Genomic DNA, 24,464 nt, shown 5'->3' with positions numbered 1-24,464 from the left:
ATTTCTGCCCAGACTTCTATGTGTTTCAAAAGATGGCTTTTTTTTTGATTCCCTAAAAATGTCACAAAATTTCAAAAAATATAAATGCGGATTTTGAGAATGAAATTTTTAGATATAAAAAATATTTAAAAATAGGATATTTTCCTAAAGTGTTACTATTTTATGAAAAAGTCCTCATGAACACGTACAACTTTGCCGAAGATATCAAATCAATCAGAAAATTTCTCAAAAAGATACAGATTTTCGAATAGTTACAAAGCATTTTGTATGTATAGCTGCCAAATTGTATTGAGACTTGTATGGGAAAACCAATTATGCAAAACGGTTTCTTTGTACATAGAGATGCCCTCTGGAAAGTCTTTGTTCAAAACTACAAATAAAATAAACTTCCGGTTTTCGTGAATAATTACTTTAATGTAACCATAAAATTAAACTAAGCAGTATTGAAAAGATTTTTCTTTGAAGTTAAATTATAATCATGATTTTTTGTCCACCTTTTTATTGAAAGACTAGAAATACTGTAATTTGAGCGGAAATGAAATTTCAGATTTCAACCCGAATAAAAAACTAACCACTTTTTATTTTGCTGTATATTCCGATATTTTGAGCCTGAAATAAGAAATCTAGAGTTTTTTTTAAGGTCCAATAATCAAAATGCCATTTTTTTTCTTTTTTGATGTTTTTGAATACCCTGACTCAAGGCAGTTTCAACAACATCCAAAAAGCAAAAAAATCAAAATTTGGTTTATTGGACTTTGAAAAAAAAAAATCTTCAGAATTGTTCAAAAATGTTTTAAAAACCTTAATTGTACCCACACTTTCCCCAAAAAATCAGTTTTTTTGTAAACTTGTTCAGTTGTAAACTATTCAGAATGCATTCTTTATTGTTGATGTTACATTGTTATCAAAGAGGACAGTTTCGGGAACTTAACACATTTTGAATTATGAACCAAATATTGCAAAAGACGTAAAACTTCGGAAAAAATATATTTTTTGATTTTTTAAATATCATATTATTGACGGTAGATACAATAATATTTAACGCATGTTGTGATAGTTTTGCTCCAACATTTTAAAAATTATACTTTAAGTTTTATTGCTAAATTATTGCTGATCAGGACCGAGGGACAACAAATTTCAATAAACCCTAATATATTTTTCAAATAGTGTTACCTTTTTATTGAGTTGATTTAGCTTATTCGGCTTCCCCGACTATCCTCTTGCCGAGACCATTATACCATCCGCGCAATCTTTCCCGCAGTTGAGCAGATTGCTTACTGGTAGAACACTAAAGCTGACTTAATCTGCTGCACCGCACACTGAGATCAGATGCGCCCCGATGTCACTCAACCCTTTTGTCGTTATATAACACTTGTAATGCATACATGCATCAAGTAAAACTGCACACACAAATCTCCCTTCAGCGGTGCTGCTACTGCTTTTGCAAGTAATACTGCGTCAATTCAGATTTAAAAAAAAAACCCTTCACCATTCACAGCTGCTCTGCTCACAATGACGGAATTTGAATTTTGAAATATTTTAAATGGCAAACATCGCTTAGTTTTTTTTTTCTTGTTTAGTATCTATTTTTGTGTTGTTTTATCAAACGTTTATTTTGGATGTAATTAAATCATAAAGACTTTAATTTTAATTGTTGAAACTTCGGTTTTTCTTCTTTCTGTAATTTTACACGCTCTTCCATGTAATATCACCTTGTCATTTTATTGTCAAGCAAACGATGCAAATTTATCACGAAACAAGCAAAAATTCACCCATTTATCAAACATGGCATCGAAACTGGGCCATCAATAATCACCCCACGGCTGTGTTGTCCTCAATTCCCCGGATCCGGACCGACCACGGAACACCGACCACAATCCGACCCGACGTCCGTACTAAACCATCGTAGCCACCCGCGCCCGGAATATTCCGATATTCGCAACCCAACGCAATTTACGCCAAAATTCGCCAATTGAGCGCACTTTTTCACGCGAAATTTTCCTCCAGCGAGAATTTTCTCTGTTTTCAATTCGCAACGACGCAACAGAAACCGAAATTTTTGTCGATTTTTTCTCCACTTTACGTTCTATACAGTACCAACACAACTTGAAAAAGCTGCACTTGATTGTGTTGAATTTGGCTAGTGTGCGATGTGGGGCTGTTAAAATGCGAACACGAATCGTTAGTGTGCGTGTTTAACATCAACAAAAACAAACACAAAGTTTGCGTTGATAAGTAAAATTCATTTTGTTTGTTTTATGAAAATACGACTTTCAAGGAAAAGCCATGTAAATTTACTTGTTTTTTACTAAAGTATGATAGCTTCTTCGAAATTATTATTATTTATGATCATTATTTTTATGTAAAACCGTCTGAAATCAAACTAAAACGAAAATCAAACATATTGTTGAACAACTATTACTTTTTTCCTAAAACAAATCAATGACAATTGTCCAAACATTAACTACGTAGTAGGAAATCTGATCCTGGATACAGCTTAAAAGAAAAAGCATCCCTTTTCATCCCCCATCGATCCCCTTTCCGGTGAGGCTCCCCACTACACCCCCTTAACAATAACACCAATACATCCCTAACCAAAACATTTCACCAATACAACTGCTTGTACTGGGTTGAACAGATGATAGGAGCTCAGATCAAAACTGTTATTATTGCCACCCCGTTTACTCCAACGCTGCTGGGCCACCCCCGGTTTGTTTCTGTTTCACTTTTAGTACAACTGTGGGGTCTCTTTCACGCAAGTGCATCATCAAAAGGCATGCGAAAGTAAACAAACAAACTGCAAATTAAACCATCTAACAGGGATTGTGGGTTTTCTTTTGTATCAACTTGTAGGCATTAGGTGAAACCATCAATCATTTGGAGCCTAACATTTCAAAAGGGCACATAACTTTTGTAAACAATAGTGTATCCCTTTCACACGAATGACAGTTTACATAAGGTGTGAAAGGGACACACTCTTGTCTAAAAAAGTTATGTGCCCTAATGAAATGGCAAGCACGATTTTCAAAGTAAATCGATCATCTATGCTCTGTATTTAGTTCAATAATAATTTTTCAATTATTTTTGCGATTTTTTGAAATTCGTCTTCTTAGGCCACTATATTGTATTAAATTTTTTATGTTTGCTTGGTATTAGGGACCTACACGCTAGACTTTTTTGCATGGATTGATTATTTTTGGCTCAACAATTAATTTAACAGGCAATGTTTAAAAAAAAACATTTTGGAACTAATCTAAAACTTTTCAATGTAAAACAGTGGCGTTCCAACATGGGGATTATGGTCTAAAATTGGGGTAAACATTAGTACGCAAGTCACCGGCTCTGTGGCTTAATGGTTACGGCTTCTGCCTCACAAGTAGAAGGTTCAGGGATCAAATCTCGGCCGGTACCTTTGAAATTTGGAATCAGGAATTTGAACTTTGAATATGAACAAAAACGAAAATGAATCAGGTGGGATTCGAACTCACACCTCTGGATTTGGTGGTCTGGGACGCTAAGCATTCGGCCATCAGAAGGTTTACACTCTAGCAGTGAAATTATCCGTAGTGTTGAAACATGTTATCTTCTCATATTATGTACGCGCTGATCCCTGATTTGCCTGACGGGATTGGAAGTCTAAATATAGATCGAGTTTCCTTCAGATGCTTGCTTCTATGTTTAGGCGGGGCCGAACAATGCCCAGCGACCTCGGAATTGGACCGCAAGGAGCTCTGTCATTCTGTAACGGGTCGTTGGAAGCAGCGCGAGGGCTATCACCACCTAATACCCGGGACTGAGATAAGTTGTATCAGCATTCGACATATACAAAGTCTGATACTAACTATGCTTTCCCATAATATCGCTACCGGTTAGCGGGTATTGGATTGGACCACACACACACACAAACATTAGTACGCAAGTCAATGTAAAAAGAGGTTAGTATGCAATGTAGACACAGTTTTTACACAATACTAGGGCTAGTGATTTTTTTTTGCGATTTCACGGAAGCCACGTAATCCATGAAATTTGCTCTTGGGCGTGAAATCTGATCAACACGGTGAAATGCCGCGAAATTCGAAAAATCACTTGTATTGCTTCTCAGTGGTTCAAATTTTGATTTTTGAATTGCAACAAGCCACAAAGAGTGGAAGCTGACGCTGTTGTACTATCTTGCCGCAAGTCGATTTTTGACGTTCCGAGAAAAACGCGTTTTAATGTTTGACCTTGGATTAAAAACTAGTAGAGTATGTTAATGTGTGAGACCAGATTCCGCCCGGGAAATCGTCTGCCGAGGATGACCAGTGCGGACTGACATCCGATCTGGCCGAGCGTCGCTCGAGGAAAGAGCCGAGAGCTGGACCTGCTTTGCCAGCTGTCACCGAACCGTTCGCGTGGCTGCGTCCATGCGCTGTCAGCGCTTGGCTGCGTCGAGCCCAGCGTACGAGGGGCTTATTCGACTACATCCAATGGAGTGCGTTCGCATTCACCGCAACAGGGTGTATCACGCCACACAGTTAACAATAACAAACACGATTTGTTTGGTTGATTGTCCCAAAGTTTGGTTGAATTTGTTTGCCGGAGTCCCGAGTTATAATCAAAATGTTTACGATAGTCGGGCTTGTACGTGTGTAAAACGCGTTCTGACCTGAAATCCCTTGGGCTAGTTGTCGCAGGGAGCGTTCTTTTATTACGTAACGCAGTAGGGGGGAGGGGGAGGGGGCGGAGGCCGTGTTACGCTCCATACATTTTTTTTTTAATTTGTATGGAAATTTTGTTACGAAGGGGGGGGAGAGATAGGGGGTCTAACATCCGATTTTATGCATTACGTAATAAAAGAACGCTCCCTTACTTTAATTTACAGGATGAATCAAGTTAACACAACAAAATTAATACTTCTTTCATATGAAAAATTACAACAATGCACGGTGTTGTATCGTTTTTTTTAAATCAAATATCTCAGGATTCAGCACGTATGACAAGATAGCACGACAGCGACGAGTTGTTAAAAAATATTTTTTCTGTCAAACTTAAAATTGTTTGCATGTTTTGGGGTCTTAAACAACTCCCCAAAATTTGGGAACGATTGGTTTAGTCCTCACTTTGCGCAAAGCAATTCAATTTTCCATACAAATTTGTATGGGGAAAATCATTTTTTTGAATTTTGATATTTAAAAAATCCAAGTTTCACGCTGTGCTAAAACCGGATTCATATTCGGATGCTCCATACTGACCATAGTCCTATGTCCAATCCTTGGGAAGATACAGCGGTTTTAAAAATAAAAATGTTGAAAAAACGGGATTTTTGGTGGTTTTTGGCATTTTCTATATGACAGACTTGGTTTTTCAGTCTCGTAAAGATTTTTACCGGAAAGCTCGTCCAATTTCCCATATGTTTGCCTTTGACAGCTTTTTGATTTATATCGTTTTTATATTTACGTAATCAAATTTACTATCCTGGTTTCTACCACACTGAAAAAAATATTCTATTTTCAGTTATAAGCAATGTAATTAAGCTTATATCTGTAAGCCCTTACATCCAATTGAAATGCTGTCAAAGGCAAACTTATGGGAGATTGGACGAGCTTTCCGGTAAAAATATTTACGAGACTGAAAACCCAAGTCTGTCATATAGAAAATGCCAAAAACCACCAAAAATCCCGTTTTTTCAACATTTTTATTTTCAAAACCGCTGTATCTTCCCAAGGATTGGACATAGGACAATGGTCAATACGGAGACTTTTATGTAAAATTGTCTGGAGAATGGATTCCCACTACCGGTTTTTAAAAATTTTGACGTTTGGACCACTTTTCAAAAAAACAGTTTTAGTAAATGATTTTTGTATTTTTTTAGGAGAGACATACCATCCTGCATTTTTCGTCAGTCTTTTAGTAACATTTTAGGCTATTTCCTCAAAAATTTTGAACGAAAAAAAATCGTGACGTCACCTTCAAATTTAAGTTTTAGACCTAAAAATCAAAAAATCTCATAGATGTGGCGTGTATTTTTGTTTCAGTGTATTTTTTTCAGAAAGCCCGTCCAATTTCCTACAAGTTTGTCTTTGACCACTTTTTGATACGACGCAACGGCTTCGAAATACAGTAATTTTTAAATTACAGAATACGAAAATATTTAAATACTTTACGTTCTTCTCAAATGTTATTCTCGAGTACTATTGGCTCCATATACACAAAAATGACTTAGGGGAAATCTACCCTTTCCAATCAAAAACCTATCTTCGTCATATGGAGAGTTTGATGCTCGATTAAAGCTCCAAAAATACTATTTGGGCTATAAACTTACCAGCAACATCACCGCCTCGAGTAAGCACGCAAATGTATGCCACTTACTGGCCAAAAAGATCACATTTAATGCACTTTTGATCATAATTTGTATTTTGCGAGACCACTTCTCATCATTTTGTTGGCACACACAGTGACACACACTAGAATCCCTCAAACGCTTAATGAATATCGCCAAAATTAACTTTTCACTTTCGCTTACTTTTTCACGGCGCTTAAGATATGAAATTGCTTCCAACTACCGGCAACATGTTCTTTTGATCATTATTAAGGCACTCACTTGAAGAATAATCCCGAAAAATGTAATAAATTAGCAAGCGCCATCAAAAAAACAAACGCGCCAAGTCGTTTGACGTTTCAATTTTCACTTTGCATTCCACTCGAAGGCTGAAGAAAACCGAACGAGAGACGAAGGCAAAAAAGAACAAAGGCTGGCCGTCAACACCACCAGCAGCACAGCCAGCGATGCCAGGAAACTTTCCCTATAAATGCCACTTTTCATGAGTGTTCGTTTGAACTGTCAGCGCAAATGGCAACACTCGACAGAGTGTTGGAAGAAAAAAGAACTAAGCCGATATTAGAAAAATGGGCGTGGCCCAATGCATTCGCCTCGATTAGAATACCCTTGGGATTTTTTTTTGTTAAATGCTTGGTAAAGAAATAGAATAAATTTTAGTGAAAGTGAAAATAAACAGAAATGTTCACAAAAACTTGCTCTACTCGTTGGTGTACTTGGTTTTAGTAAAATTCAAGGGAGACTCTAGATTATCCAGCATCATTCTAACACGACCGCTTATTAGGATTAAAATGGGTAGATTTCCCCTATATAGGCCTAGGATAACATGTCTACAAAGTTTCATTGAAATCGGAGAGGGTCGTGTACAAAAGTATCAGAAAAATTCCTGATTTGAGCTGGAATTGCTCTATAGAGATTTACCCTTTGTGTTTTTATAGGATTTGAAGATTTGAATAAACCAGTGATTCTCAACGGGGGTACCGGGCCTACTTGATTTACATGGCAGGGGGTACCGGCCTAGAAGAAGGTTGAGAATCGCTGGAATAAACCAAAAAAAGGATAATCTCTAAGTTTCATTTTTCATTACCATAAAAAATAATCCTTCCCTTGAAAAAAATAAACAGACAACTACAACAACAAACATTTGCAGGTTTAGGTTCAGTTCATTCCAAGAATCCCGGCGATAGAATTTTTGGAGAATGGCATTTTTAAAAATCGTGCTTTCCATTTCATTAGGGCACAACACTTTTGTAAACAAGAGTGTATCCCTCTCACACCTTATGCCATTCGAGTGAAAGGGATACCGATACACTGTTGTTACCAAAAGTTTTGTGTCCTTTTGAAATGATAGGCTCCAAATTTCTGAGGTTAGAGATTTGAAAATGTGTTAAAAGCCTTTGATGCTCCAAATCAGATTTTCATACAAACTCTGAAAAAGACGGGTATTTATACTCGACCAGAAACTAGTATTTTAAGAACGGTCAAAATGGCCGATTCAAACCAGATTCGAGAAGAAAAACGAGACAGAATCGAGTATCATTCGAACGAGTCAACCATTCTTCATAACCATAACCTTTCTTTCACTAATAAAAACACATCTCACTTTATGAATATTAAAATATTTATTATCCACAAATCATCTCTTTTTCCACGGTTTTACATATAATCAATAAACATTTTTTCCTTAAAATTTACAGATTTCATCTCGTCCTCCCTAAACGTTTTCCTGCGCCGCGCTTTCTTCCTCTCCCTATAAATGCACCCACCCTGGCGGTGCACTCTCTCCTACCGATTGTTAATAAAAATATGCGCGCGGGCGCCCGATTTGTTACTCTTCACTTACCCTAAGCCTAGCTTTATAAGCTATCTCTCTCTCTCTCTCTCGCGTTCGTTCAATTTGTGTTTGTGTTTGTGATTAAAAACTAAAATGTTACAATTTCATCATCTTAAGAGCACGAAATAAGCAAAAAAAATATGTATAATAATCCTTAAACAACGAATAGTAGTGACTTTAAAGTTGCGCCCTTTCTTTTCAAGAATTGTGTGTTTGTTTGTTTTAAGCAAATTAGTGAGACTTTTGTGTGTGTGTGTGTGTGGGAAATCATTATGGCCGCCGCGAAAAGAACAACTTTCTCTCTTCTCGTTAATATGTACAACTTGATGTGTTTCTTGTTAGATTTGTTTGATTCTCACGATTTTGTAACAGACAAAAGCTGCTTGTTTTTGTGTTGGTGGTTGGTGTGTGTGTTTTCCTACATTCTAGTCGCGCGCTAACAGTTAAAAAATACATTTAACAATCGTGTGTGTGTGACCCTTGCAATCCTACACGTAGCTTTACCTTTTCTCTGGTTTTATGTACAGCGTGTGGGGGAGAGGGTGGAAAAGAAAAAAATAACCGTAACATATGTTAAAACTCTCTCTCCTTACTTTCTCTCTCTTTCTAATAAGTAACGCAAGGTGATTCTTCTTCTTCAATGATTGGCGCGTGATTCTGCAGCACTGGCTTTCTTAAAATTAAAACTTTTTCTGAAACTTTACACTTTTAGTAGGGAGGTTAAACCGGCTCCTGTCCTGCGGCAGGAGCTCAAAATGCTATAAATTAAACTTGTTTGTTTCTCGCGAACCTCTTTGTACAAAATAGTGCTGTTGTACATCTCCGATTCTGACTTAAAAAGATAAACTGCTTGTGTGTGTGTTTGTGTAAACCTAAAGTTTCGTCCAAATTACGAGGGTTTTTTTTGTTGAAATCAAAACTGAAATTAATTACAAGGCTTCGTTTTTGATCGACGATTGGTACTCCCCGGCAGCCTGTTGTTGATGATGATGGTAGAGATGCTGCTGGTAGTGCTCGCTACCACCCTCGCTGACCACGATCGCGTTGGCCGCCGCATAGTTGTGATGATTGTCTGTGGCGGCCCCTTCCGGCTGCCCATCCAATATCTCCCCCATCACCAGCTGCTGCTGTTGATGCGCAAACTCTTCCCCAGCACCGCCGGAACTTCCACTCGCCGTCGCCGTCGCACTCTGCAGCATGTTTCATCCGACCTCGTTCTTCAGGATAAACACCTTCTTCATTTCCTCCGTACCGTCCGGCTTGGTAATACGGAGCATCGCCTCCTCTCACTCGACGTTCGACTGCCGGGACGAGTCGTGGATGATCTCGTACTTGATGACCTGGGCGGTGTTGCTCTCGAGGACCTGCACCTGGCCGAAAGGAGAAAGAGAGGTTTTCTTTAGTTCGGGGGGTTCGGTTGGGGGAAAACGGGTTTGTTTGTGGTTGGGGAGGGCACACTTGCTAACTACTATCAACATTCAAGGCTAGATACTTTCAAGCTAAGCACAGAATTTATATTTAAAAAAAAAAGATAAAACTCTCTGTAATGTTTTTGCCTTCCTTACATGACCCAAGTTAATATTATGAAGTTTTGTGAAGCGCTTCAAAAGTTATGCTAAAGAGGCGATTTTAACAAAAGTCCGAAAGATTGTAAGATTTAATAAAGATTTTGCCGCTCAAATCAAGTCCGTCCCATATGTAATTTCGTCAATTTTAAGTTAGTGACGCAGTTTGGTTCTAAATCATGTGAACTATCAGAAAAACAAATAAAATTTAGTAACGTCATGATTCGAATCCCCGGACACCTCATCTTGTTTTATCAATTATTTGGATATAAGTTCGCATTATAAATGTCAAAAATGGGTTATTTGATGAATTCTAACATCAACTTTCATTTAAAGTTTGTTTGAACGCTTTGGTTAATGTCAAAACAATTAAATAAAATAGATTTACACTCAAACCCCGATGGTTTGACACCAACTGTTGTCAAACGAACGGGTTCACGTTTTAGTTTGACACCCTTTTTACACGGAGTTCACACACACTACCAAACGTTTGTTTTGATAGTGTGCGTGAGCGCCGTGTAAAAAGTGACAGTTTGTCACTTTTTAGTTTGACTTTGACCAACCAACGGTGTACAAACTAAAAAAGTGTCAAACGAAAAAGTGACCAACCACCGGGGGTTGAGTGTATAAGATTACCACAAATGCGAAACATTTCACGTGAAATATTTCATAGGTGTCCGAAGCACCGGGAAGGCAAATCAAAAATTTATGGTTTTGATTTCCATAAATTCAAACAAATTTTTATGTAAAATATCGATTGTTTTGAAGTTAACAGCTTATTTGAGACCTAAAGAATGCCATTCACTAACATTTCAGTCCAAATTTGTGCGATTCATTAACAAAAACGTTACTTAATCCACCGATGGTGGTTGGTGCCTTCCTCACAATTATGTACATATTTGTTTCTGTAGTAAGAATGTCAAACCTACAAGTTTTATCTAAATTTTACTTCTTACAACATATCTTCATGGAGTATGGGGTCTAGAATCCCAAAAATCATTGGACGTAATATTAGAACAACACCTACGGGGCTGTTTCATGAAAATTGTTCACTTTCAATAGTTATATTACTTTAAAGTGTTTTAAGCCTTAAGGCAGTTAAAAAATATATCTGTTCATTTTTCCCGGGAGTTTCAAATCAACAAAATCCCGGGAGCCAGATCCCCGGATAGATCCGAACAACTTTTTCATCAAAATATGGGTCATTCCTTCCCAAGTGACCACGCGTCCAACATCGACTTTCACCAATTCTGCTCATATTTGGCATGGGGGTTGTTTTTGCCCCAAAAACAAAGAATCCAAAGTTTGGTGACATTTGGTCCACCCCCGCGCCCGTGGCACCCCTCTCTTTTTCTGAGATTTTTGAAATACCTCATTTTTAAAATGCATTTTGCTAAGAGAAAAGTTTACAAAACGTGAACTTTTGAGTATGCATATTTGAAGATTTTTTGACGTAGAATCGAATGGCGTACTCAAAATTTACGTACAGTGTTGTCAGATATGAAAATTTTGCCCTTTAAGTTTTAAAATGCTTTCTTAACGTTTTGGACGAGCACTTACGGGAAAACTGACAATTGCATTCGATTGCTGAGAGTTTTTTACATTAAATTCAATCAAAACCTCAGGGTAAAATGGATATTTCTTGAGATATCACATTTTTAAGTTGGAAAGCTCTGTATTGCACAGCAAATGTTTTACTTAACCATCAATTTTCAACAGTACATTGCGTGAGAGCATAGTAGGCCTTGAAATTTGAATATTCTTTTTTTTTGAATTTCTTAACGGAAGCAAGTGAATGTCCCAAAATTGAATTTATGTATGTATGTATTGTATGCATGTATTTATTTGTGTATGTATGTATTGTATGTATGCATTTGAACCCCCGTCTTGGCAGGACTTGGCGTGGTTCACGGATATAAGAAAATGACAAAATGTTTAATTTCGAGCGCTTCAACAGGAATTTTCTAGTTTTTTGGCCCCAGAAGCTAGCCTGATAATATGAGCCCATTTGGTTAATGTTTACTGGGTCCAGTTTTGACCTGAAGTTAGAATGGAACTTTAATTAATTTACTATGGGGAATTTTCACTTTTAACATCTTCTTCGACAAAGTTTCCCAAAATGCTATCAAATTTTCTTATTGTCAAAATTCTCAAATATTTTTATCCGGGGAACAACTTTGTAGAAAATCGCAAAGCGCTAGGAATTGATCCCGAAAATATATAGGTTAATTTTTTGAGCATGTTTTTATATTTTGCCAAAAAAAATCCAAAAATCCTTCTAGTAAAAATTGGACCCACCAACCATAACCAAATAATTATAAGCTCTATTATCAGGATAGCTTCTGGAGCAATAAACTAGAAAATTCCTGTTGAAGCGCTCGAAATTAAACATTTTTTCATTTTCTTATATCCGTGAACCACGCCAAGTCCTGCCAAGACGGGGGTTCAAATGCATACATACAATACATACATACACAAATAAATACATGCATACAATACATACATACATAAATTCAATTTTGGGACATTCACTTGCTTCCGTTAAGAAATTGAAAAAAAAGAATATTCAAATTTCAAGGCCTACTATGCTCTCACGCAATGTACTGTTGAAAATTGATGGTTAAGTAAAACATTTGCTGTGCAATACAGAGCTTTCCAACTTAAAAATGTGATATCTCAAGAAATATTCATTTTACCCTGAGGTTTTGATTGAATTTAATGTGAAAAACTCTCAGCAATTGAATGCAATTGTCAGTTTTCCCGTAAGTGCTCGTCCAAAGGGTTAAAAAAGCATTTTAAAACTTAAAGCGCAAAATTTTCATATCTGGCAACACTGTACGTAAATTTTGAGTACGCCATTCGATTCTACGTCAAAAAATCTTCAAATATGCATACTCAAAAGTTCACGTTTTGTAAACTTTTCTCTTAGCAAAATGCTTTTTAAAAATGAGGTTTTTCAAAAATCTCAGAAAAAGAGAGGGGTGCCACGGGCGCGGGGGTGGACCAAATGTCACCAAACTTTGGATTCTTTGTTTTTGGGGCAAAAACAACCCCCATGCCAAGTATGAGCAGAATTGGTGAAAGTCGATGTTGGACGCGTGGTCACTTGGGAAGGAATGACCCATATTTGAGATCCGGCCTCTGAAATGTATACAAGTGACACTTAGGTGCTCATAACTTTTGATAGGGTTATCAGATCTTTAATCTTTTGGGCTTGTTGGAAAGGTCTTTTGATTACCAGGGTTGTTACGGACGGCGCGGATCTGGCGCGGATTTGCTGGCTAATTTTGCTCAGGCGCGGATTTCGCGCGGATGGCAATTTTGATAAATAAATTAATTGAGAGAGATAGAATTACTTTCAAGTTATTAAGAAAAATATTATCAGGAATTACGATAATTTGTTTTTTCCTTTGAGTGCAAGAATTTCATAATTTTTATTAATTAAATTTTCTTCTGAAAATGTTTGTTTGTATTTTCTTAGTACGAAACGTCGAAAAATGAAGATGAAGATTATGTAGAAATTATTTTTTATATGTTTCTTGTAATTTCTTAACATCTCCGGCTGTGAATATTTAATTTCTTTTGAGTTTTGAGTAATGATTTTTAACCTTATTTATTTTTAATTTTCTACTGGATTTATTCAATTTTTAATTTTGTAAATCAAATATTACAAACTTTTCCCGAAGATATAGACATTAGAATGTGTAACAAAAACTATTATTGGGGCTTGTTCTGGTGGGCGCCAAATATGAGCTTGAGAAGTTGGCCTCCACTTTCGAATTTTGGAATGGAATTTAATCGGTAGAAATATTTTTTTTCTAAATTTAAACATTCGTGGCGAAAATAAAAAGATCAGAACATTCCAAATTCAATGCTTTAGAAATTCAAAAATTCGAAAAAAAAATTGTTTGAATAGTTTTTATTATAACAAAAAAAAATCAAAATACATATTAATTTTTTTTCGATGTTTCTAAAATCGTAATTTCAAAAATCTGAAATTTCGAAATTCAAAATTTTGGCAATCTGAAATTTAAAATACCAAAAATTTGGGTAATCGAAAATTTGAAGATTTAAAAAAAATCAAAATTAAAAAGTCAAAACTTTCAAATTCAAAACAGTATAGAAAAAAAATCTCAAATCTAAAATAATTTTAGTATTTTTAAGCTTATACATTCTAAAATCCTTAAATTTCTAAATTCTAAAACCTTAGATTAAATTCTTAAATTCTTAAATTCTTAAATTCTTAAATTCTTAAATTCTTAAATTCTTAAATTCTTAAATTCTTAAATTCTTAAATTCTTAAATTCTTAAATTCTTAAATTCTTAAATTCTTAAATTCTTAAATTCTTAAATTCTTAAATTCTTAAATTCTTAAATTCTTAAATTCTTAAATTCTTAAATTCTTAAATTCTTAAATTCTTAAATTCTTAAATTCTTAAATTATTAAATTCTTAAATTCTTAAATTCTTAAATTCTTAAATTCTTAAATTCTTAAATTCTTAAATTCTTAAATTCTTAAATTCTTAAATTCTTAAATTCTTAAATTCTTAAATTCTTAAATTCTTAAATTCTTAAATTCTTAAATTCTTAAATTTTTAAATTCTTAAATTCTTAAATTCTTAAATTCTTAAATTCTTAAATTCTTAAATTCTTAAATTCTTAAATTCTTAAATTCTTAAATTCTTAAATTCTTAAATTCTTAAATTCTTAAATTCTTAAATTCTTAAATTCTTAAATTCTTAAATTCTTAAATTCTTAAATTCTTAAATTCTTAAATTCTTAAATTCTTAAATTCTTAAATTCTTAAATTCTTAAATTCTTAAATTCTTAAATTCTTAAATTCTTAAATTCTTTAATTCTTTAATTCTTTAATTCTTTAATTCTTTAATTCTTTAATTCTTTAATTCTTTAATTCTTTAATTCTTTAATTCTTTAATTCTTTAATTCTTTAATTCTTTAATTCTTTAATTCTTAAATTCTTAAATTCTTTAATTCTTTAATTCTTAAATTCTTAAATTCTTAAATTCTTAAATTCTTAAATTCTTAAATTCTTAAATTCTTAAATTCTTAAATTCTTAAATTCTTAAATTCTTAAATTCTTAAATTCTTAAATTCTTAAATTCTTAAATTCTTAAATTCTTAAATTCTTAAATTCTTAAATTCTTAAATTCTTAAATTCTTAAATTCTTAAATTCTTAAATTCTTAAATTCTTTAATTCTTTAATTCTTTAATTCTTTAATTCTTTAATTCTTTAATTCTTTAATTCTTTAATTCTTTAATTCTTTAATTCTTTAATTCTTTAATTCTTTAATTCTTTAATTCTTTAATTCTTTAATTCTTTAATTCTTTAATTCTTTAATTCTTTAATTCTTTAATTCTTTAATTCTTTAATTCTTTAATTCTTTAATTCTTTAATTCTTTAATTCTTTAATTCTTTAATTCTTTTATTCTTTTATTCTTTTATTCTTTTATTCTTTTATTCTTTTATTCTTTTATTCTTTAATTCTTTTATTCTTTTATTCTTTAATTCTTTAATTCTTTAATTCTTTAATTCTTTAATTCTTTAATTCTTTAATTCTTTAATTCTTTAATTCTTTAATTCTTTAATTCTTGAATTCTTAAATTCTTAAATTCTTAAATTCTTAATTTCTTAAATTCTTAAATTCGTAAATACTTAAATGTTTTTATTTTTAAATTCTTATTTCTTAAATTATTAAATTCTTGAGTTCCACAATTTTTGAAGTCCTATTTTATGTAAGAGATTTTGAAATTATGAGAAGACATTATTTTAAATGTCGGAAATTAGCGAGGATTTTGGATTACAAACTGTATAAAAATTCTTTGATTTTGAATATTTAGACTTTCGAAATTTAAAATTTTATCATATTATTATTTTAGATTTGGATTTTATTTTGAGGTTACATTTTTGAAGTTAAATTTTTAGGTTTTTAAATATTGTATTCTCTATTTTGAAGATTTTTTTTCATGACCCTTGCCTTGACCGTCTCTTGAGGATTTTTTTTCAATGGATATTTTGCTTTCATTATTTTTGAGCCTTCAAACATAAAACAAGTTTTTTAATCAAATACTTTCTGAATTAGTTTTTCTTCATTAAAAAATAAAATTTCCTCAATGTTGGTCGCGATATTTTTTATATGGTGTGGATTTCGCGCGGTTTCGGATTTTAGGTCGGCGCGGATTTGGCGCGGATTTTTTTTCGACTCTCCCGTAACAACCCTGGATTACCTATCCAACGATGGGTCGCATGATGGATCCGGACAACTTTGTCATCAACATATTTGAGATCCGGCCTTTAAAATGTGTACAAATGACACTAAAGTGCTCATAACTTTTGATTTGGTTATCAGATCTTCAATGTTTTGGGCTCATTAGAAGGGTCTTTCAAATACCTTTCTAAATGTATGATCAGACGGATTTTCTTACAAAAACCACCCTTTTAACAATCTTTCAAACTTTAGCCAGAATCGTTTTTTTAGCATGACTTTTGAAATACTTAACAAAACTTCATAATAGTTGATATAGGTCTTGTGGGACCCTAAGACGGATCGAATGAGACCAGAACGGCCCAAATCGGTTCAGCTAGCCCGGAGATAATCGAGTGCATTTTTTCGGTACACGGACTTACAGACATACACACGCACAGACATTTGCTCAGAATTTGATTCTGAGTCGATAGGTATACGTGAAGGTAGGTCTACGAGGTCGAATCAAGAAGTTTATTTTTCGACTGATTTTATAGCCTTTCCTCAGTAAGGTGAGGAAGGCAAAACGAGTGTCCGGAATTCGAAGCAAAAGTGTCCGGATTCCGAATCAGCTTTTATCAGTGTCCGGGATTCGAAGCACAACAAGTCATTTTAATTTTACAATTCTGATGACAAATTGTTAGAAAAGACATATTTTGCATGCATTATCTTAAAATTGACTGTTAATACTACATCCTGATGATATTTCTCCATTTCCAACTTATTTTATGATTTTTTGTCAGCTATAACAAAAATGATATGCTACTAAGTGTCCGGATTTCGAATCATGACGTTATTACAGTTATTTGTTGGCAAATCACCATAAATCCAGTCTCCCAACTCCAAATAGGCATCCTTGACTGATTAAAAAATAATTTGGATTGAATATTAAGTTCACTAAATACTTAGTATAAAAGTTTATATAACTCTGGAAATTCTATATAAAGCTTATCTAAACTTAATTTTGCAAACTTTCAATTTAACTAAATGTCAATATATTACTAAAGAATTGCTGAATAAACATTCTGGAGTGGGTATAACACCATTTTGGGGGTCTTTGTAAGCCCGGAATTACGTCGTCGGAAAATCCACCGGCATCCGAACCAGTCCACAATTCACAAGTCAACCTACGTGGCATCGGAATGGGCTTAAAATTTCCGATCTTTTGATACCCATACATCTAGGTTTTCTATAAAACCCACGTTTTTAAATACCTAGGCAAAAACGTTGTTATGGTTTCGTTTGAGCAATCTGCCGAAAATGTATGGACTTTCGTAATTTTTGTTCTCGTGGATCAATCTTACTTTTTACGTCTGATTAAGCTACGGACGTGCACCGAAATGTAGTAAGATAACGATCATTCTCGATAAAGCCTTCAACCTGAACAGACGTCTTTTAAAACTTGCGACCAGTTCAAGAGAAAATCTGTGAATAAGAATAACAGCCTCCTGAGGAAGACTAAACCGAAGGAACCGAACGGGTGGGAGGATGTTTTACAAGCCTAAAAGACCTTACATCATTCGGTGTACTTAAATCAACAAAATTAAGAGAAAGTTTAGCGGAAGGAAACATCGAGAAAAATTTCCACTCGATTGACGGCAAACCCAAAGACAGTGCTGACCAACGAAGCGCTTATTCACACTTCAGTCTAACATCATGCCTCGTGAAGTCGAACTTTTTGATCCAACGATTGCTGCATTGAGTCTTAGCGAAAGGGAATTTTGCTGAAGAAGTGACAATATGATGGCAAACGATTGGATGACCTTATGATATCGGGATGTTCCACGAAGTATTGATGATCCATAAGCTTGGAAACTAACAAGCATCATTTTGGCGTAAGTGAAGAAACCCGCAACAAAGGAGTCATCAAAGCCGTTTACAAAGGAGAACAGAATGCAAAGAATACATGAAAGCACCGAAAATCACTATTAAACCAAGTGGCATGCAGGAGTATTGGAAAGAGTGTGTTGCGAAGACGTGTTTCTCCGATGCATATAACAAGTTCACGATATATGACATTCACGTCGGTGATCGGGAAGCGCATTTGTGTAAGATTTCTTGAGCCATTTTAAAACAAACATTTTCGAAAATATCTTGCGCTATCACAAACTTTGCATTCTAAATATTTATAACCATACCGTCATACCGTTTTCAGTACTTTTTTTTCTGTTGCTGGTGAAAACCAACCATATATCTACTTCACAATGTCGAGCTACTATCTACCGGCGTCGAAACCCCGCTACTCAAGCCTTCAAAATATCCAAAACACGTTCATTTCACAGTTTCACACTCGAAAACGGGGGGAGGGGTTTTAGGAGAAGCTTAAAATGACTTTACATATTGTACCTGCACGGGCTGGTTGGCGATCACCAGGTTGCGCATCGCATGCTGGTTGTTCTGGTTCTGCTGCTGCTGTTGCTGTTGTTGGGCTTGCTGTTGCGCCTGTTGCTGCTGCAGTTGGTGCTGCTGCTGGGCGGCTTGCTGCTGCGCTTGCTGTTGGGCCTGCTGCTGCGCTTGCTGCTGAGCTTGCTGTTGCTGCTGCTGTTGGACCAGGGCTTCCTGGTTGGTTTGTTGGATCTAAAATTTAAGGGGGTTAGAAACCTGTGGGGTTGATTCAACTTTTCAAGCCGTTCTCACCACAACAAGCTGCTGTCCCTGCTGTTGCTGCTGGGCGGCCGCGCCGCCACCACCCCCGCGTTGGTTCTGCTCCAGATGCTGACGCTGGTGCAGCATCAGGTGGTTCTTCTGGAAGAACGCCTTACCGCACTCGCACACGTGCGTCCGCACGGTGCAGCCTCCGTTCGGGTGGCGTCGGTTGTGCAGCAGCAGCCCGTGCTTGGCGGCGAAGCCCTTGCCGCAGTGGCCACAGTAGTGGGACTTGGGCTTGGCCTGCGCCACCACTACGGTTTGCTGGTGCTGCTGAACTTGTTGCTGGACCTGTTGGGTTTGTTGCTGTTGCTGCTGCTGCTGAACCACCTGAACTTGGTGGGTTTGCTGCTGCTGCACCTGGTGGTGCTGAACCTGTTGCTGTTGGGGTGGGCTCTGCGGCTGGATGGTTTGCTGAACCACCTGGCCGGAGGAGGTGATTATTTGTACTGGAACGGGAGACGATTGCATTACAGGGTTGGTTGTGACCACCGTCGTGCCACCTCCTATTAATGAATATTCTAATGGTTATTAGAATGCAGATTTTTTTTTCATTAAGTTGTTAGATGTGTGTGCGTGAGTGAGGGTAACGTAAGAAGCGTCAGGAAGCACAAACGATTAGGTGAGTTGTTTTGGTTTTTTGGATAGTGTGTGCGTGGGTGCAACATGAAAATTGAGAAAAAGAAACAAAAATTATGAGAATGAAGAAATCGTCATGTATTAAGAAAATAATTTATGTTACAAAATCATAATGAAAGCACAAACTACTGATGTTAAATGAACTACAAATTATAAGAGAAACTCTAAACCTAAGATGGGGAAATGATCTAGAAAAAAAGGAAAAATCCTAAATTTACATTTTTTGTCAAATCGGATGAAACTTTGTGTACGCGTTCCTTCAATCCCCCAAACAATTTTAAAACATACAATTCAAATAGCAGTACTCTGAAGACCCAATTCATCTATCTTTTTTGTGTCCTGACAGCTGGGCGTCAGCTATGAGTATTTCTGCGGAGATCCGATCTATCCCTGGCGCTAATTCGGACTTTATACACCTCATGGCTGCCTCAATCTCACTCAGCATAGTTGAACTATAGAGTTCACCCGATTAATACTGAGCGCTTCAACGTGGATTCCAATTCGAATTCGGATTCGAAACAACCAGTTGGACAGCTGGGTCGATAATCAACTGACCACTTCTGTTTTTCACTGGAATGCGTGTATTTGCCCTGGCACTGCCACGAGATGTCATAGAGGAGGGTTGTTGACAGCTTTCTCTCGCAATTTGACAAACGATTCTGTCCAAGCTCGTAGTCCCGCCTTTCATGAGCGTTTGACAGTCTGTTCCCGATTTGCGTACTCTTGATGGGTACCATCTTCAGGGTTGACATAAGGTCTTGGGGTGAGATTGGATCATGCAAAAATGCAGAAATTTTTAAGACCCAATCTCACCTTCCAATACTCAACGTCACCCGGTGCGACGGTGCGGTGACGGTGCGTGCATTTGCCGTTCTCGTTCTTACACTCACAGTGGTAGCCTTTGCTTGTTTCCTCTCTTCTATCTTCTCCCAGTAGGCATCCGAACATCATTCCTGCGAAGATCCGGATGCCACCTTTCTGGATTTTGTAAAGCTCCGTGTGGAATCTTCTCTTCGGTCAACACGTCCGCTCCATACGACGATCGAATTTCAACTGCCGTTTGACATTTAAGCTAAGAGCAAGATTGTCCGTTCGACGCAGTGGTGAACGCAGAACGTTGTGCCAGTTCGATTTTTCCATCAACTGTCAGTCGAACAATCTGCAGGGGTTGCTTTGTTCAATGGTCGATGACTGGCAGGCTATGATGACAGGCGCAAAATTTTGCGTTTGCGTCCAGGTCTGACGGACAATCTTGTTCTTAGCTTTACTCTCTCGCTCCTGTCCGTTCGTTCGACTGACAGTTCTCTCCGTCTACACGCTGAACTTGGTTTACTCATTTTAAGTGTAGGTGCTACTCTTGGAATAACTGAAAAGTCAGCATTTGGGTCATTCCTTCTAAGTGACCACGCGCGTCCGACATCGACCTTCACCAAATCATATTTGGCATGGAGGTTGTTTTTTCCTCAAAAACACATAATCCAAAGCTTGATGACATTTAATCCACCGCGCCGGAAAGGGAAGTGCCATTTTTGAAAAACCTCATTTTTAAAATGCAAACTTTTGGGTAAGCAAATTTGAAGATTTTTTACGTAGAATTCTTAGAACATATTTCAAGGCCTACTGTGCTCTAAAGGAGCAATTCTCGGATTAGTATTCAAAAAGACTATGGCAAACAAACAAACTTTTGCCTTCCTCACTGAGGTAAGGCTATAATCCTGCTCTAAAAATGAACTTTGTATAAAAACGTCGTAGACCCACCTTCATGTATACATATCGACTCAGAATCGAAAACTGAACAAATGTCTGTGTGTATGTGTGTGTATTTATGTTTGTGACCAACAAACTAGCTCATGTTTCTCGGCACTGGCTGAACCGAGTTGACCCGTACCTGTTGCATTCGACTTGGTTTAGGGTCCCATAGATCGAGTTTTATACAGATTGAAGTTTCGATAAGTAGTTCAAAAGTAATGTATAAAAATGTGTTTTCACATATATCCGGATCTCACTTAAATGTATGTAAACTATGTCCGGGTCCATCATCCGACACATCGTTGGTTAGGTTATCAAAAGACCTTTCCAACGAGTCCAAAACATTGATGATCTGGCAACCCTGTCTCGAGATATGCCCACTTAAGTGATATTGATGTACTTTGTGGAAGCCGGATCTCACTTAAATGTATGTAAACTATGTCCGGATCCACCATCCGACCCATCGTTGGTTAGGTTATCAAAAGACCTTTCCAACGAGTTCAAAACATTGAATATCTGGCAACCCTGTCTCGAGATATTCCGACTTAAGTGATATTGATGTACTTTTTGGAAGCCGGATCTCACTTAAATGTATGTAAACTATGTCCGGATCCACCATCCGACCCATCGTTGGTTAGGTTATCAAAAGACCTTTCTAACGAATCCAAAACATTGAAGGTCTGGCAACCCTGTCCCGAGATATGTCCACTTAAGTGATATTTATGTACTTTTTGGATGCCGGATCTCACTTAAATGTATGTAAACTATGTCCGGATCCACCATCCAACCCATCGTTGGTTAGGTTATCAAAAGACCTTTCCAACGAGTTCAAAACATTGAATATCTGGCAACCCTGTCTCGAGATATTCCGACTTAAGTGATATTTATGTACTTTTTGGATGCCGGATCTCACTTAAATGTATGTAAACTATGTCCGGATCCACCATCCAACCCATCGTTGGTTAGGTTATCAAAAGCCTTCTCCAACGAATCCAAAACATTGATGATCTGGCAACCCTGTCTCGAGGTATGGCCACTTAAGTGATATTTATGTACTTTTATATTCTGGATCTTAAAAATAGATGAAATTTTTGTACAATTCCATCATATCAGCCATTGTTGGTAATAAGTGAGGAAGGCTCCAACCACATAGGTGGATTAGGTTAGTTTTCGACAGTATGTCTGCTTTGTTTGTTTACCTGCATTTGTTTGCAGAAATCAACCTTGGCTTTGTTGGCGAGTTTGTCGCAAACAAGTTTGCGAGTTTGCCAAACTATCAAACACAAAAAAGTGCGAGTTTTTTTGTTTGCCATGGTCTAATAGCTCCTTAACTCAGTTATTTTAGAAAATGGATGGATAAGTAAAACAGGAGGTCGGTACGAGACGTCGTGCGGTGCGGTTCGCTCTGAAGCGAGTATTTTTATAGACTCGAATATCGGTTGTTTTAGTCGTGCGATTTACCTAAAAAGTGTTCAGGATTGTCCAGAAAGTGTTGTGTGATGTGTGTTGCCTTTAAAATTTGGAAATTTTCTCGGTTTTATTAGAAAATTATCATTTTATTTGAGTTGTGTGATTGGTGTCGGCCATTGTTCGCATTGCGTCGGTTGCGCCGGAGAAAAAAATCTTCAGCTTGGTGAAAAAATCACACGAATACAAGGCCAGGCAGTAGTGTATTGGTGTGATGTTGTCTTGTTGGCCACTGGAGGAAAAGAGAAGGATGGCCGCGAGTTAGTGTGTTAGCGAACGGAGAGGAAAAGAAATTCGTGAGTGCAGTCGGCTATCATCGGATGTCATCGCACCGAGCCTCTCATGCTGGCTTGGGAAGAGTTGATGACGCTAGCGATTCGTCATCGTCATCGCGGGCCGCTGAGCCAGCTGAGCTGAAGCAAATGAATGAGCGGAGCAACAACATGAGTGTGAAAGAGATGGCCTTTCGCGTTGTGTGCTTTGAAGGAAAGTGGTGTAAACTTGAAGAGGTGGCAGTGTCGTTAGCTAAGCTTAGTTTCTTAAAATTTCTTTTGAATCGCTTTTTTTCTGAAGTGGTGGTGAAATTGGTGAAGAAAGTTTTTATCGAGAATGGGATTACCGTTACGGCTGCCGCCCTCTAACTGCACTGGTATTGGTGACGACACCGATGACAGATGTAGATGAGATGAAAGAGAAGAAAAATGCCGCTGCTGTCAAGATGGATGCGTGTTTGGTCAAAGTGATCAGTGCTGCCATTTTTCGAAAGAGACTAAGTGAGACAAACATAGGTGGTTCAAGTCGTTGCTGTGGACAAAACAAGTCCAACGGATGCCTAAGATGATAAACTTGGTGAGGACTTTCCATTATTATAGTATTTATTTCAATAATATTGAATATGCCGATTAATCACATTACACATAAAAGTTTAAACATTAACTAAGTATGCTTTTTGAATCGGTCGTTAATATTAACTTCTAAATCTTACATTCAAATAAAACAAATGAATAAATAAATAATTGATGTTCACTCTGCATCGCTGTAAGAGTTTAAATTCAAGATTTTAATTATGCGTTAAATTACTTTTAACCTCGAATTCCGCTTAAACACATGATAATTTATAGAAAAATATATAAACATCGCTTTACTCTTACAGTCGATAGCTTGAGTTTAACAGCAAACATGTTAAAACTGTGTTAAATCAGCATTGTTTTTACCTGAGGAAATGGCGGGTAAAGTAATACTACAGACAATTTTTTCATGCACGGCTTCGTCGCGTTGTATCTGCCGTGGCTTTAAATCAAATAAATATAAATCATGCATCTTTTATACTGTAAAATCTGTATCTGTATAAGTTTAATAATCAAAAAACTAAATCTACTTGACTCGCCCGCAATACCTTTCGGGGTATATCCTAGGGTTCTACCTCTCCTACTAACATTGAGTCCAAAACCTCCCTACAAACATCTATACCACTAAGGTGACGTAGGGGTCCCTGCGCACTTTAGATAGGTGTTTACTAACATTCCTTCATTTCCCCGAGGATAGCTTGGACCCGGCGTGGACCCCCTTATGCCCTGGGCTGTATTACACACTCATCAAAAGATGAAGACATGGTATCTCCCGTGTTGGATTATTGTTCCGGATGAGGGTCTAACACAACCAGACCAAACAGTGGGATAAGCGTTGTGGAGCCTTCCGGTGGTGGGGCGTCCTCCAAATGCTAATGCTAATGCTAAAATGGATGGATAAGTAAAACATTTACTAAAGGAGGTATTAGACTATGGCAAACAAACTCTCCCTTTTGCCAAACTTTCAAACTTGTTTGCGGCAAACTCTCAGCCAAAGGCAAATGTGTGCAGGCTAACGTTTCTTCAAACAAATGCAATCAAACAAACAAAACAACTTAACCCATCGGCCAGGGATGCCAAATTTGAAGATTTTCGAGCACAGGCTCAATGCTCAAACGTATTGTTTTGCCATGTTA

At 36.6% G+C, this 24,464-nt stretch overlaps 2 protein-coding genes across 15 annotated transcripts in view; both read right to left on the bottom strand.

Annotated features, from left to right (window-relative positions):
- LOC6045698 (protein yippee-like CG15309) overlaps positions 1–2,086 on the bottom strand; it is a 184,445-nt gene extending 182,359 nt beyond the window's left edge. The window contains exon 1 of the mRNA XM_038257318.1: positions 1,174–2,086. The gene's annotated coding sequence lies outside the window, so the exon portion shown is untranslated. The remainder of the gene's footprint in view (positions 1–1,173) is intronic.
- Positions 2,087–7,919: 5,833 nt separating this feature from the next.
- Positions 7,920–24,464, bottom strand: part of LOC6043494 (zinc finger protein 135) — a 62,604-nt gene continuing 46,059 nt past the window's right edge. For 10 of the 14 annotated variants that reach the window (XM_038251335.1, XM_038251341.1, XM_038251345.1 and 7 more), the window contains exons 9-11: positions 18,617–19,146; positions 18,326–18,556; positions 7,920–9,520 (exon numbers count right to left, since the gene is read on the bottom strand). In XM_038251335.1, coding sequence (XP_038107263.1) covers positions 9,437–9,520; positions 18,326–18,556; positions 18,617–19,146 — 845 coding nt within the window. In that variant the 3' untranslated portion in view covers positions 7,920–9,436. The remainder of the gene's footprint in view (positions 9,521–18,325; positions 18,557–18,616; positions 19,147–24,464) is intronic. The other 4 variants (XM_038251347.1, XM_038251348.1, XM_038251342.1 and 1 more) reach the window with 3 other exon arrangements.

The sequence above is a fragment of the Culex quinquefasciatus genome, chromosome 2 (assembly GCF_015732765.1).
Source record: "Culex quinquefasciatus strain JHB chromosome 2, VPISU_Cqui_1.0_pri_paternal, whole genome shotgun sequence".
Classification (NCBI taxonomy): Eukaryota; Metazoa; Arthropoda; class Insecta; order Diptera; family Culicidae; genus Culex; species Culex quinquefasciatus.
The sequence above is the reverse complement of the archived record's forward strand: the minus strand, read 5'-3'. Positions and strand labels throughout refer to the sequence as shown.